Source organism: Sciurus vulgaris (genome assembly GCF_902686455.1).
Source record: "Sciurus vulgaris genome assembly, chromosome: 9".
NCBI lineage: Eukaryota > Metazoa > Chordata > Mammalia > Rodentia > Sciuridae > Sciurus > Sciurus vulgaris.
Window position 1 is genome coordinate 61,223,659 of NC_136469.1, and position 16,660 is coordinate 61,240,318.

General features: G+C 32.2%; 1 protein-coding gene across 5 annotated transcripts in view; it reads right to left on the reverse strand.

The window, feature by feature from the left end:
* The window catches only part of RAP1GDS1 (Rap1 GTPase-GDP dissociation stimulator 1), a 135,031-nt gene that overhangs the window by 54,663 nt on the left and 63,708 nt on the right, over nucleotides 1-16,660 (reverse strand). For all 5 annotated transcript variants that reach the window (XM_079153820.1, XM_079153822.1, XM_079153819.1 and 2 more), the window contains one exon: nucleotides 16,040-16,165. In XM_079153820.1, the coding sequence (XP_079009946.1) occupies nucleotides 16,040-16,165 (126 nt within the window). The remainder of the gene's footprint in view (nucleotides 1-16,039; nucleotides 16,166-16,660) is intronic.

Consider the following 16,660-nt stretch of genomic DNA (forward strand, 5'->3'; position numbering starts at 1 on the left):
GAAAGACTGCCATGTTTCATACACTAAGTAAGATGGGAATGCAAATGTAACTAATTCACAGTTTTATTTGAGTAAGGGGAAGAAGGGATTGTAAAAGGAAACACTGAAGCTGTGAACATAAAAAAGTGTTCACAGTATAATGGAAGCACAAATGAGGAAATGAGTTTCACCTGGAGAGGTCAGAGAAATTCATAGTCATGTTTCTCAAAACGTCTTTAAAATCCTTAGTGCAATTTATTAAATTGTTCTATTGTGCTATTTTGTTTAGATTCTGATCAGATTCCCTTTTTTATTAACTCTATTGAATAAAATAACATAGGATAAACTATGTAAATTCAAAGTATAAAACTGATGGATTTTAACAGTTAGAAACCTAGAAACCACCCGGTCACAAGATATTGAAATTTTCACAACCAAAAAACCCTTTGTGTTCCTTTGCAGGTCATCTTCCTCTGCCTCTGGCCTCGGGGAACCAGTTTTCTGTCACTATAGATGTTTGCCTTTTATATAAATGAATTATGTTATTTGTCTATGTCCATCTTCTTTCAGTCTAATAATTTCAAGGTTCAACTCTAATGTCACTGTCTTAGTCTGTTTTCTATTGCTGTAAGAGAATTCCTGAGACTGGGTAATCGATAAAGAGGCTAATTTTAGCTCATGGTCCAAGAGCATGGTACCAACATCTGCTTGGAGTCTGGTGACGGTCTCATGCTGCTCCATGCATGGTAGAAAGCAGAAAAGCAAGCGGACACACACAAAGAAATCCCATAACAACAGAGAAAAACTGCTGAGTGGATTCATGCAAAGGAGAGAGGGAGACAAGGAGGGGGCTAGATGCTTTGTAACAACTTGCTTTTGATGAATCACTCGGGATTTCTCCCCTTTCCCTCCCAATTCAATCCATCAACCTGAATACTTTCTAAATTCTTCTGATTCTCTCTATCCTCACTACCTAAACCTAACCTGTCACCATTATGTCTTGCCTGGACTGACAGGTCTTTCCATTGGTCGCCCATGATTCTGTCCCATGACCCCACGTCTTCTATATTTATTGAATCTTACAGCACAACACTCTCCCTGTTCACTGCCTGGTCTCTCTTCTGTTTTCTCCTTCCAGCTTTGCAACTGCTACACTTTTATATGCAATATTCTTCCCCTTCTCTATCAATAGCCTGCTTATTTTCATCTTTCAAATCTCAGCTCAAATAACATCCTCACAACTTTCTTCACCTCAGATGCTCTCCATTACCTCACCTTATTAATTACTTTGATATTAATGATCACAATCTATAAGTGCCTTCTTTTTTGTAATTTTCAGTTGTTTATTATCTATCTTCTGTGCATGACTCACAAGAATACAGATTTCTTGCTTTTATTTTCTCCTATGATCCTCATTAACTGGCACAGTGCCTTGAATACAGTGGGTTCAATGAACACTTGTGAGTTAAACAATTTGGTGTACACATCAAAAAGCAAACAGGTATAAAGTAAGAGTTTCCTTGCATTTATTCATCATTATATGACCCATGGCACAGATACCAAGATGTTCTTCAGGCAGGAACACAAAGACGTGTCTTTGATGATAAAAAAGTTTGTTCCTAATTCTAATCTCAATTTTGTGACATAATACTATATTCAGATTTAAATATTGCCTTTGTCCCGGAAATTTTTAAAGTTATTTATTTATTTACATGTGTAATACCAGATCAAGAGAAGAGAAGAAACAAACTCATTTCCCAAAGCACTAGTACCACAGATGCAGTTTAAAAGTAGGTCATGGCAAAGCACTTGATGGATATATCTAGTGATACATTTTTTCCTATGTCATATATAAGGCTTATTAAAAACAGGAATACTGAAAAGGTTAAATCTTTGCTTATTTTTCTACTGTGGTTGCATCTCTTTTCTGATCTTGAGTTGCAATCCTTGGCATCTTTCTATGGCTCAACTTAAGTTAAATATTTTGCAGATGACAAAGAATTATCTTGCAATATAGAAATTCTAGCCTCTGAATCTCCATAGTATTAAGAGTACATAATCATTACTATTATGTGACCAATATCCTCAAAGGGGAAAGAGAATTAAAATTTGATGTCAAAAAGGGGGTTTTTGTATCCAGAGTTTGACAGCCAATGACTTAAATATTAAGAGTAGTTTCATATTTTGTAAGTCAGATTTACTGGACATTCCAATCTGTATGATTGATTATAAAGGATTTTTTTCTATTATTCTTAAATATACTACAGTTTAATTTTGTCAAGTATAAAAAAAATACTATTTTCTTGGAGCATGGTAATGATAACACACCTATGTCACTTTTAAAGATAAAGTCAAAAGATATTTATGAATTCGGTTAGGGAAGAATTAATTTCTGATGCTTATATTTCCTTCTATCCTTTAGCTGAAAGGGTAAATTTTTATTATGTACTTAAAGACATATTCAAATATATTATAAGCTTTCAAATGAAAAGCCTGAACCCATCAACATCTTTTTTGAAATTCAAAAAGCAATTTTTTCATGTTCCAGGTGCAGGTAAAATCCATGAAAAACTAGACATAAATGCAGAAGCTATAAATATTACATCAGTGAAATTACACAAATGAGTTATGAGGAAAAAGTCACTATGATGATTAAATACTCACATATCAAAAAAAGCACAACATTTGCAATTTTGTGACATTAATATTATATTCAAATTTAAATGCTGCCTTTTGCAGGAAAATTTTAAAGTATCTATGTATTTACTTGTGTAATACAAGACCAAGAGCAGAGAAGACATAAATTCATTTCCCAAAGCACTAGTACCACAGATGCAGTTTAAAACTAGGTCATGGCAAAGCACTTGATGGACATATGTAAGCTGTGCCTGCTGAAATTAGTATTAATTTCTGTACTACAATAGATTTCTCACATCAGTTTAAATTGTTTGATAATTCTATTTTTTTCAAAAGTATTTTGTATAATAGGAGATCCATAAATGATACTACATTTGCTAAAGAAATTGCTTGTATTTTCTACTACCTTTATTTTTATGCCTATATTATTTTTATTATCAAATGTTTGAGATCTATAGTTTAAAAAAATTATAATTTATTAAACTCAAAAAATTTAACCTGAGCTGATAATAGTTCTATTTCCCAAAAGTGACAAATATTTACCCAGTGAGGAAAATGTAAATTATTCACTTTTAAATAGCATTTCTTTTTCATATTCCCTCTTATCAAAGGGAAATATCCCCAACTTGTAGAAGGGACAACTTTGATAAAAAATAGAGAATGCTGTCAGTACTTCAGTTTGGTTAAAAGAAAAACAATAGAAAAATTAAAACACTGTTTAAAAGAACAGAGGATAATATGTACCATTAGAGTTTCAATAGGCAAACTAGAAATTTTATGTTTTGTAAATCTAAACTTCACCTTTAACAGGTGAAACAAGGGTGGTAAAGAAAACAAAACAGATTTAAACCACACTCAAAACAAAACAAACACCTTTTCTTTCAGAGATTTCTAACTCAGACTTTTCCTACCCTATTAAGACTTGTTAATTAGGAAAGGAAAATTCCAACAGTCATTCAGGAGGTAACTGGGTATCCCAGATACAAAATTAATTAATGCAGTGAATATACATGATTTCTGATTTAACTCAAGAAATGTCATCTATTTTTGCCCTATGCAATGTTCTCACATATTGCTTCCACTCTCATAGCTATAAAATTAATAACAATTATTCAAAGAGCATTACTCCATGTCTTCCTTAAGGTGTTACCTTTCTAATAATATAGTACTACTTGGAAACTAATCAATCATTGGGAGAATAAGTGACATAAATTACTCCTTGTCTACAATTTTTTTAACATAAAAACTTATAAAATCTTAGATTTAGTAATTCCATTTTAACAATAAACAAGGGATTTCAACTTGATCTCAAGTACAAAAATGGCAAGATCACAGTTCATCAAAATGTAAACTATACTAAAGGTTACCCACGTATTTAACATTGCTTAAAGCCGGTGCAGGGTTAAGCAAGAACCAACTGGTAATAAATAACTCAATCTGAGCACTGTCTCTCACTTCAGATTTTAATTTCATTCTCTCGTCTCAAGTTAGTATTTACCACATCGCACCTGGTCTACTATAAGAACTTCCTGATATCTCTGCCTCACATCTCTTCCCATTCCAATACAAACTATACAATGGTACAGAACTGAAACGACCAGTTTCTGTTACTTTTAGTAGCTCTTTCCTGTCCACACATCAAAATACCAAATAGCTCCTTAGCTCACACTGCACACATTTTAAATTGACAACACACATTAGTAACTGGACATAAAATCAAGATTTCAAACCATGGAAGGCTCACCATGTGTTCATGACTGTTTATAACATGCCCACATAGCCCTAATTCTGAACTCTTGCTGCCCTGCCATACGCCCCAAATTTTAAACCATCACCTTGATACTGATTTTTATGAGCTGAACTTCTCCTTTACTGGGAAGATAGAAGCCATGCCAGAAACACTATATTCACTGCCCTCTTTACTAGTTTAATTTTTAAAAATATTTTCACTTAACTTCTGTTATTTTTCTCTAAGGCAGAAATGTCCTTTCTAGATGGAAAAAAAAAAAACAAAAACAAAAACATATCACTCACATGGAGCTTATAAACAAGCAGGGGTTTCTATTCTCATATCAGATAAAGTGGACTTCAAAACAAAGTTAATCAGAAGGGACAAGAAAGGCCATTTCATACTGCCTAAGGGAATCATACAACAAGAAATAAGAGTCATAAATATTCATGCTGTGAATAATGGAGCATCTATGTACATCAAACAAACCCTCCTCCAAAATTATGAATTAAATAGACCACAATACAATAATATTCTCAAAACTAGATAGATCATTCAAACAAAAAGTTTATAATAAAGAAGCTACAGAACTAAAAATAAAGTTAATAATCTAGATTTAACAGACATATATAGAATATTGCATCAATTGAGGACTGAATATATTTTCTTCTCAGCATACAGAACATTTTCTAAAATAGATCATATCTTAGGTAAAAAAGCAACTCTTACACAAATACAAAAAAGAGAGATAATACCCTGCATTCTATCAGACCATAATGGATTGAAATTAGAAATCAATGATAAGACAAAAAGTACAAACTAACACCTGGAGACTAATAAATTCACTACTGAATGATGAATGGAAAGCAGAAGAAATCAGGGGTGTAATTTAAAAAAAAACGTATAAGTAAATAAGAATAGTGATACAACATATCAAAATCTCTAGGACACTATAAAGGTGGTCCTAAGAGGAAAGTTCATAGCATTGAGCTCATTCAATAAGAGAACAGAAGATACCAAATAAATAATCTAACATTACACCTCAAGGCACTAGGAAAAGAACAAATCAACACCAAAATCAACAGAAGACAAGAAATAATTAAAATCAGAGCAGAACTCAATGAAATTGAGATTTAAAAAAAATTTTTGAATGAAACAAGAAGTTGCTTCTCTGAAAGAATAAATAATTGATCAACCCTTAGGCAAACTAACCAAAAGAGAGAAAAACCTCAAATCATTAAAATCCATGATGAAAATGGAAATATGGTGATATATACTATGGAAATACAGAAGATAACCAGAAACTATTTTGAAAATAAGTAAGAAAATCTTGTAGATACTGACAAAGTAATATAGACATATGACCTACCCAATTTGAAACAGGAGGATAAAGAAAATTTAAACAGATCAATCTCAAGTAATGAAATTAAAGAAGAATCAAAAGCCTACCCACAAAGAAAAGTCCAGGACCAGATGGATTCTCAGCCAAGTTCTACCAGGACTTTAAAGAAGAACTAATATCAATCATCCTCAAATTATTCCACAAAATAAGGAAGGAGGGAACTTTTCCAAACGCATTCATTCTGATACCAAAACCAAACAAAGACACATCAAGGAAAGAAAACTCCCGACTAATATTCACGATGAACACAGATGCAAAAATTCTTAATAAAGTACAAGCAAACTGTGCACAAAAACATAATAAAAAGATAATGCTGGGGCTTGGGTTGTGGCTCCGTGGTAGAGTGCTTGCCTAGCATGTGTGAGGCAATGGGTTTGATTCTCAGCACCATAAAAGTTCAAACTATCCCTATTTGCCAATGATATGAATCTACATTTAGAAAACCCAAAAACCCCACCATAAACAAATTCATCAAAGTAGCAGGACACAAAATTAACACCCCAAAATCAATTGCATTCCTATATTCCAATGATGAGTCAGCTAAATGAGGAAAACCATCCCATTCATAATATTCTAAAGAACAAAATAAAATACTTGAGAATCAATTTAACAAAAGAGGTGAAGGACCTCTACAATGAAAACTACAGAACACTAAAGGAAGAAACTGAGGAAGACCTTAGAAGATTGGAAAGCTCTCCCGTGTTCTTGGATAGGTAGAATTAATAGTGTCAAAATGACCACACTACCAAAAGCATTTAATTACAGATTTAATGCAATTCATATTAAAATCCCAACAACATTTCTCATAGAAATAGAAAAAGCAATCATGAAATTCTTCATTTGGAAAAATAAGAGACCCAGAATAGCCAAAACAATCCTTAGCAAGAAAAATGAAGCAGGAAGCATCACAATAGCAGATCTTAAGTTATGCTACAGATCTGTAATAACAAAAACAGCATGGTATTGACACCAAAACAGGTACATAGACCAATGGTACTGAATAGAAGACACAGAAACTAACCCACATAAATACAGTGAGCTCATACTGGACAAAGGTGCCAAGAACATACAATGGAGAAAAGACAGCCTCTTCAATGAATGGTACTGGGAAAACTGGAAATCCATATGTAATAGAATGAATGTTAACCCCTATCTCTTACCCTGCACAAAAATCAACTCTAAATAAATCAAAGACCAAGGAATTAGACCATAAACCTGCACATACTAGAAGAAAATGTAAGCCCAACGCTTCAATAATAGTAGATCAGGAACTAAGTACCTTAACAAGATTCCTGAGTGCAAGAAATAAAATTTAGACATGAATAAATGGGATGGCACCAAACTAAAAAGCTTCTTCACAGAAAGGGAAATAATAAAGAGCATGAAGAAAGAGTCTACAGAATAAGGGAAAATCTTTACCACCTACTCTTCAGATAGGGTATTAATATCCACTATACACAAAGAGTTCAAAAAAACTTAACACCAAAACCAAATAACCCAATTAACAAACAGGCAAAGGAATTGAACAGACATTTCTCAGAAGAACAAATACATGAAAAAATGTTCAACATCCCTAGCGATTAGAGAAATGCAAACTAAAACTACACTGAGAGTTCCTCTCACTCCAGTCAGAATGGCAACTATCAAGAGTACAAGGAACAATGAACACTGTTGAGGATGTGGGGGAAAGGTACACTCATACATTCCTGGTGGGTCTCCAAATTGGTGCAACCACTCTGGAAAGCAGTATGGAGATTCCTCAGAAAACTAGGAATGAAACTATCCTTTCACCCAGTTATTCCACTTCTCAGCATACATCCAAAAGACTTAAAATCAGCATACTACAGTGATGCAGCCACATCAATTTTTATAGCAGCTCAATTCACAAGAGCTAAGATACGGAGCCAATCTAGGTGCCCACTAACAGATGAATGGATAAAGAAATTGTGGTATATATTCACAATGGAATATTATTCAGCCATAAAGAAGAATGACTTTATGACATTTGTCAGTAAGTGGATGGACCTGGAGATTACCATGCTAACTGAAATAAGCCAATTCCCAAAACCAAAGGTTGAATGTTTTTGTTGATATGTGGAAACTAAATCACAATAAGGCGGTGGGGAAGAAGTGAAGTTCAGTGGATTAGTCAAAGGGGAATAAAGGGAAGGGAGGAGTGAAGGAATAGGAAAGACAATAGTATGAATCCAACATATACGTATATATATAAAAATACCTAAGTGAGTCCCACCATTATATATACCCACAAGAAAGGGGTTCTAATTAGAAAAAGACATATTCTATGTTTGTATAAATATAACAATGGATTTTACTGTCATATATAAATTTAAAAAACAATAAAAAAAATAAAACAATTCATAAAATGAGGAGTCAGTTTTTGGAATGGAGAAAATATTTGTAAATCATGGATCCAAGAGGGGTACTATCACAAATATATAAGGTATTCATGTAAATCAAGAGCAAACAATAAAATCACCCTATTAAAAATGGATAAAAACGAGTAGATTTTCTAAGAAGACATAAAAATGGCATCAGATCCATAAAGAGGTAATTAACATCATTAATCATCAGAAAAATGCAAATCAAAACCCCATTTGAGATACATTTTAAGGTCATTACAATGGCCTTAAAAACACAAGTATTGGCAAAGGTAGAAAGAAAGAGCCCAGTTTGTATAAATATAAATTGGTATAGCCATTGTGAAAAACAACCAGGAAGTTACTAATGAATTAAAATACATAATCCCACTTCTAGGCATACAGCTAGAGGAAATGAAATTAGTATGTCCAGGAGATAGCTCCTATCCCATAATCACTGTGGTATTATTTATAACTGTCAAGAAATGAAAACAATCTGAGTATCTATTGATGGACAAATGGATAAAGATATCGTGACTACATATACACATACATACAGACACTGAAATATCATTCAGTCATGATAAAGGAAATCCTGCCATTTGCAATAACAATGATAAACTTAAGGACATTCTGCTAAGTGAAATAAGCCAGACACAGAAAGAAAAATACTCTTACATGTGAACTCTTAACAAGTTGAGCTCATTGAAAAACAGAGTAGAATTGTGGTTGTCAGGGGTTGGTAGGTGGGGGAAATGAAGAGATGGTAGCCAAAGGCAATAAACTTTCAATTATAATATGAATATATTCTGGGGATTTATGTATAGCATGGAGCTTATATTTAATGACAATGCAATGCATATTTTAAATTTACGAAAAGGATGGATCTTACTGCAGGCACATGTACATGATGTAACTAGGTGAGATGAAAGATGTCTTAACTTGATTGTGGCAATCATTTCACAATGTGTGCATCTCACATCATCAACTGTACACCTTAAACACATACAATTTTGTCAAATATAAATAAATAAAGGTGGAAAACAAATAAAAATGCTTCTAAATACCATAATATCTTTAATTTAGCAATATTTTTTGTCTGCATGTTAATCTTAACTGAGAAAACACCTACTTAGTTTAAATTTGTCCACCTTCGTTTTCCATTCAGAAAAAAAGAAAAAGAAAAAGAAAAAAAAAGAAATGTACTTTTTTGTTCTTAATTATGACCTGGGTTCATAATTTCAGTACCTTTCCCCCTACCCCGCCCCATGTGCTTGTCCACGCACACACGGGGAAGCATGTGTTGGGGGGGCTTTCCCCATCAATTACACCTTCTCTCAGAAATCCACTTTGTCCTTGACCAATGGATCCTACCCCAACGACATGAATTATAATTTCTCTCTACCTAAATCTTATTTTGGGATTGACTTTTTAAAATAATTTTTTTCCCTAATTTTTGGAGGGGTAAAAATTATAGGAAACTTTGCCCTTTAATTATACAAACCCAGTAAAAACAAAACAAAGCATATTTTAGCTATGCTTTAAAACTGTGTGTGTGCTACCCCATTCCCTCCCTCAAGGGGTAATAGAAACAAGTTGCTTTATATGTATGAATCCTGAATATAGGAAGGTTTTGAACCTTTTATTTAGAAATAATTAGTGACTCAGAATTTACCAAAGAAGAAAGGAAAAACCAAAACAACCCAAAAAGCACAAGAAAAGTCTTGGATAGCTGCGCATGGTAGAATAGGTCTTTAATCCTTGTGACTAGGGAGACTGAAACAGAATTCGAAGTTCCAGGCCAGTCTGGGCAACTTGGTGAGACCTTGTCTCTAAATAAAAAAAGGCATGGTAGAGAGTCCTGGGTTCGACCATGCAGTACTACAAAGGAAAAGAAAGACAGAAGAAAGAAAGGAAAGAAAAGTCTTTTATATATTTTATTCAGATTCCTACAATGGTAATATCAAACAACTCAAGTATAATATCCTGGTTGGTATCATCTACAGAGCCTATTCAGACTGCCATCAGTTTTTACATGCACTAATGTATATGTGTGGATATGTATGATTGTAAGCAATCTTATTATAGGTGTAGGTTGATGCAACATCGCCAATGTGGTATTTTAAATAATGTCATGCAAACCGGATTTTCATCAAACTGACAATGAACAACAAAGATAAACAAATTTTTTTCATCTCAGATAATACAACTTGTATATGTTATGTGACATGAAGAAAATGACCAGGGATAACGAATGCAGAGTAGAATTGTATTCTGATTTAAAACTCAACTAAAATATATTCAAATCAAAACTTCTTCAAATTTTAGGCTATATGCCTGAACCAAGTTCAAACTTTCCAAAGTTAACATACTTGGGAAACATATGTTTCCCAAATAAAACTATCCTCACTAAAATACTATTATTTCTTATATTCTTTTTTTTTTTTCTTTAAAGGCGAGCTAACCCTTTTTTTTTTTAACTTTCATTTTATTTATTTATGTGGTGCTGAGGGTCGAACCCAGTGCCTCACAGGTGCTAGGCAAGCACTCTACCACTGAGCCACAACCCCAGTCCCTATTTCTTAGATTCTACTGACGATTAATACAAGAAACAATGACCTGGAGAACACTTTGGGCAAGATTTGCAGAACTAGTATTGAACATACTATAATACCAGTGAATATTCTTTACAAGTTTTAACTAGGTATGTGCAAAGAATCACTGGTGAACTAAGGATATCCTATGGATAAATTCCTTCTAGCATTTTGTCTATTTTGTTTGTTTGTTTCTTTAAGACATGGAAAATTTCTTTTTAGCATGAGATAAAAATTACATAGGATATCAACTCTCCATCTTGGCTAGGAAGAAACTCAAGCTCTCTCTATAACTATGTATCTTAATATAGTTATTAAGTATATTATCCATTGTTCCTCCCAGATTTATCTTTGCCTTCCTTTCTGGCTTTCATAGCTTCACTGTAAATATTTGTGTGTTTGTGTATGTATTACATTAGGCTGCAGCACACATTTTAGAAATAATAATCACAGTATTTGCTTTGCACAGTAATTTATAATCTGTGTGATACTTTTATATATAAACCTTATTTAATCCATATAACAAACCTACTTTACCAATGAGGAAACTAAAATCAGAAAAATTAAACGACAACTCAATAAATGCAGAGCTAGAAATCATATCCATTACATCTGCCTTCTGGGGGCATGTTAAGATTTTAAACACAGTTATACAAATCTTTATATCATAATTATATTAATTTTCCTAAGCAACAGACTGTTTGATTGATTTCTAAAAATCATCTGCAATTAGTACTCTCATCATCTATTTATTTTTATTCTGCCAAACTCATATATTTAATGTGTACTCTAACTATTCTCAAGCTGTGTTCCTTTGTTCATGTTATTTTTTTCCTACTTTAAAAGCTTTTATGCATCCACTTTTTTTCAGTTTGAGAAAGGGTTATAAAACAGTATCTACTTTATATACTTAATGGCATCTTTACAATGAAGTATTTTCATGTGATTATAATTATGAGTTATAATTATAATTTTTCTAAAAATACCATATAGTTGCTTATACTTATATATATAATGCACTTTGATAACAGACTCATTCACAAAATAAAACAAACTGATCAAAGTTGAGAATCTTATTTTTATGTTACTTACTGGCTGACAATTCTACTTTATTCTAAAACTAAATGATGAAAAAAATTGGCAATAGACCTCCAAAAATTTTTAATAACATATCAAATAATCTAATGTATATCATTGAAATATTTATTTTTAAATGCCAGTCATAAATAGTTCCCTGTTAATTACAACAGCTGCAAGTACACTTTGATTACTTGGGCAATTTCAAAGCACGTCTGTACTGTATTAATACATGGTTATCTGACCAACTTCTTGTACAAAATAGTGTAAATACACTATTGTTTTCAGCATTTGCAGTCATAACCATACATTCTTTCTTAATCCTTTATGTAAAAATAGTGTAGCACAGTAAGAATTACTAACATACAAATGGGTGCATTCATATATTTGAGCATCAATTTTACTTGAAGTCAATTAAATTAATAATATTTATTTCATAAATACTGTCTTTGCCAAGTCTGATTACTCTCATTCTCAATATTTATTTACTCATCAGTAATCAATAATATAATTTTCTCTTTTACACCATGTGAAACAAGCTACCACATCAGCTTTCTTCCTTAAGTGTCCATATCTTTCCAATCATGGGACTAATTATAACATAAATTTTATTTCTGTAAAGAGGAATATTTAATTTAAAAATGTTCATGTGATTTTTCCTCTTTGAATAAAAAAGACAAATATTTAATTTTATGTAATCATTTTCTCCTGCCTCTACTAATATCTTTCAACTAATGCATCAAACACCCAGTGATTTCCGGGCCTCAGGCAAAAATAGTCACAAACATGGAAAACTCAATCTTCAATTACCAAATTATCCCTTGAAATTATAAACACAGGATGGGAACTTAACATGAGGCTTTTCAAGATTATAAGGTCATTAAAATATATCATTTAAAAAGTGCATAGTTGTATAAACAGAATAAATCAATGAAAGAATGGAATGCCACAAAGATGGCCATACAGGAAGAAACCAACACTCATTTTTTTTATATCACCTTTGAGAAGAATGTGTAATTAATAGGTCAAACAATGCATTTTTGAAATATGATATTGCTTCTCTTTATTGAAAACCAGATTCCTGAGCATTTCCTTCTAAATTGAAATACAATTTTTTTCTCTTCTTTGATTTGAGAGATTCAAATCTCTTATAAAAAGAGTTATTTTGGCAAAGTTAAAGGGCAAAAGTTTTAAAATATTGTTTGTATCAAAGTCTGTTTGGATACTTTGAAAGAGAAACTCATAAATGAAGCTTCTCGGAAGCTGTTTGGGAGAAAAGAAATAGACCAGGTGTTTTAAATGAAAAAGGTTCCCAGTCAATGATTCTTTCATCTGTATATGCAAGAGGGAAATTGGGATTCAAAAAGTTCATCAGCAACAAAGCCTTACACTGTTCTATTTAGTAGTTATGTCAGTCTGTTACTTGATGTTAAAATTATATAAGACCGTTTTCTTCCATTAGGAAGAGTTCCTAAAATGGAAACTGTCGAGTCTGTTAAAACTGAAATCTGACCTACTTCTTTTTTAAAGATTTCCATGAATTTTATGGTATTTCTTTCTACAGAGGGAGCTTCCCTCCTTTCAAATAAACTATTTTAACTGAAATATGTCAGCATATGCTTTACTTTTTAAGTAAAAATACATAACACACATGCAAATTTCTTGAATTTTTTCCTCCAATAGTGAATTGCTTAGAGAACTTTCTGTATATATCAGCTTTAGTATCTACTGCAACTTACTATCACCCTGAATAAAAATCACACTAAGAAGTGATTCGTTTGGAGTACATTAGTAAAACGTTAAGTCAACTGCTTAAACTTGACAAGTAAGTTTGATGAAACATAAATGTGAATTTTAAAACATACTGTATTTGGAAGAAAAAACTTTCATGTATTTACAAGGCTCTCACATAGTTTTCTATTTTCCTTCAAAAATAAAACATTACCTTTCTGAGAGGGAAGAAGGTTGATGAATTAATTAGAATAGAAGCCATTAAAAACTTCAAAAAAAAGAGAAATCTATGTTTTAGGTTTGTTAAAAGAAAATAAGTAAGAAACACATTTCAAGTAAATTCATAAGTAACCATACAAGTATCACATTTACAGACTTTTACATCATTCTTGAAATTTGAATACAGATTCTTGTGTTCCTATAATAATTCTGGAGAAATCTCTAAGTTCACAGAAACTTAATTTCAAATTAAAAGATAATAAGAAAGCATGCAGTCTTAAGGAAAGTATATGCATATACACATGCTCATCATACTTAAGTTACAGCGATGTATCAGTTCTTACGTATACTCATTTTTAAGAATGCCAACTTCATTTTCCTTAACCAAGGCCTAAAAGCATAAAACCACGGCTTGTATTCACTGCTCTTAATTACCATTCAACCATAATTTCCATTGAACCAAATGAGGATGAAGTAGTTATAAATAAGTGAAACAAAAAAAAAAAAACTTCATAACTTAGAGCATATCCACAGAACTTTACTGTGTATCTCCTAAGACATAGGAAATGGATATGATAAACACGATAATAATGGACTTCACCTTCACCAAAATGATAATCTTATTAACTGGACATTTATTATTCTAACTTCAAGGATTTTCAGAGTACACAGGAAATAAATTACTCTGTGCCCACAAAATATACTGCAATATTAAATAAAAGATCACTCACTGTTTCTTCTGTTTTGTCAATACTAAGTTAAACTCCAGGACAAACGTCCTCAAAACAGATAATATTCCCTATGTCCAAACAATGTTCAATTCAAGAATAACTAAGCTGAACAAGGCTTAAAGAATACTTCCGGTAGCCTTAAATTCTAGTAAAAAATAGATGGAGGATAAGAATAAAAAGAGTAATAACCAATGCTCTCCAACTACATATCATTAATCCTTGCCTATTACTGTGTGGAGGTCTTTTTTAACAGATTGCTAAAATCAATCACAAAATGTATAATGGCTCATTCTTGAGAGTGGAGATTATAAGACAGTATATAATAAAAATCATAAATATGAAAATGCAAAATTATAAACATAAAGCACTAGCATTTTGTGAATAAAGCTAATGCTCTAAGATAAAACAAACAGAAGCAAAGAAGCAGATAAGTAAATTTATAGGCAGCACTGGAGACTAAAACTATAAATTAAAATTGATGTGAAGACCACCACATCCTTAGACATGTCAGTGATAATTTAAACTTAAGGCTCATAACACATTACAGAAAAAGAAAGGAAGGGAGAACAAATGAGGCCAGCCTTACCAGTCTGCGATAGGACAGTTATAACTGTAACTATAGTTTCAATTTTTTTCTTCTTTCTTTTACCATAAATTAATGTTTATACTCTTAATTTCCACCTGGTTCATAAGCATGAATCACTTTTTGAAGCACTACCTATTATAAAAGGGTCACCCGTTTTGTGTTGGCAATAAAACACCACTCACTCGAGATATTAACAAGGAATTTAGGCATTAAAAGTTATACTAGTTATATAAATAAGACTAAATTTCCAGGAGGCTTTAAAAGTGAATGATAAGTATGTGGTTTGGGCTTAGAAAATAGAAATCTACGGAAAATCAGATTAAGCCTAATTCAATTGATTTCAACCAAGGGTTTTCTGTATTTTGTTTATATACGGGAAGAAGCAGTAGACATTGTAACATTTTTGCAATACACCCATACTCAAGTTCTTGTTTTGCTTTGTCCAGAACAGTGTGTTATAGAAGGTGCTGAAGATGACAATGGCATAATGACAAGTCGCAATGGAGTCAATGCAAATGTCAATCTAGCTTTTGAGAAGATAATGGGTTTTCACTGAATAAAAAGCAATTAAAATTTTATTTGGACAGACTCAGACACTTTAAAAACTGTCCACAAGCATTCTCATTCAGACACACATCTTTCATAAACCCTAAGGTTTACTGAATTTATTTATTTATTTATATGTATTTTTGCTGAATTTGAAAGCCTCAATTTTAGAAACATACTTACTCTCTCATCAGAAAATACCTCTTATGGTAACAGAGGAAGATAATTAATTTCCTGTCACTTCTTAGTTAAGAATACGGTGGCCTGTAGGCCACAGTGGTTCTGCCAAGTGAGTAGAGCAAAATCATGCTAGCCAACATCAATGTATTGGTCAGCCTAGAAGAGTCAGTCCTAACAAAAAAATGAAATTAATCTGAAAATCACAATTCTTAAACATTTACAAGTGTATTACTGACATCTCAACACTTACGGCTATCGTAACATATGTTTCCTAGAGCCCTGCCAGTTTGCAGCAGCACTTCCTGGTCTTTGCTATTTAGCAGCTGAACCAGTGGTGAAATCAATCCAGCATCCACACACGGAATTCGCATAAATTCTGAAAATAAAAGGCATATTTAATTAAAATTCTACAGATTCACAATTTACATTAACATCTCCCTTAGTAAATTAAGTACTATTAAAATGTTTAAGGTGACTTTCTATTTGAAAAGTACATTTCTATTCAAAAATACCCTGTTATGACCCTACTAAATAGTTCATGAAATAAGTTCACAAAAATGAGGGGGTCATATTTTTCTTTGTTGATAATTTCTGCCATAAACCAAAAGGATTTTTAATTAACTTTCATTACAACTAATTTATCACTATCTTCTTACAATAACTGGATGTGCTTTGGGAGTAGCATGTGATGATGGCAATGTTCTTTCTATGAGCCTGGTAATTAAAATACTACAGTTATAAACTAATCTATCACATGGCCTGATTCTTTACTATATGTTCTCTAAACAGCCAAAATAACATTTTTTTTTTTTTTAAAGCACCCGACTGGATCATTATAAATCATATTACCTTTCAACTGGTAAGACCTATT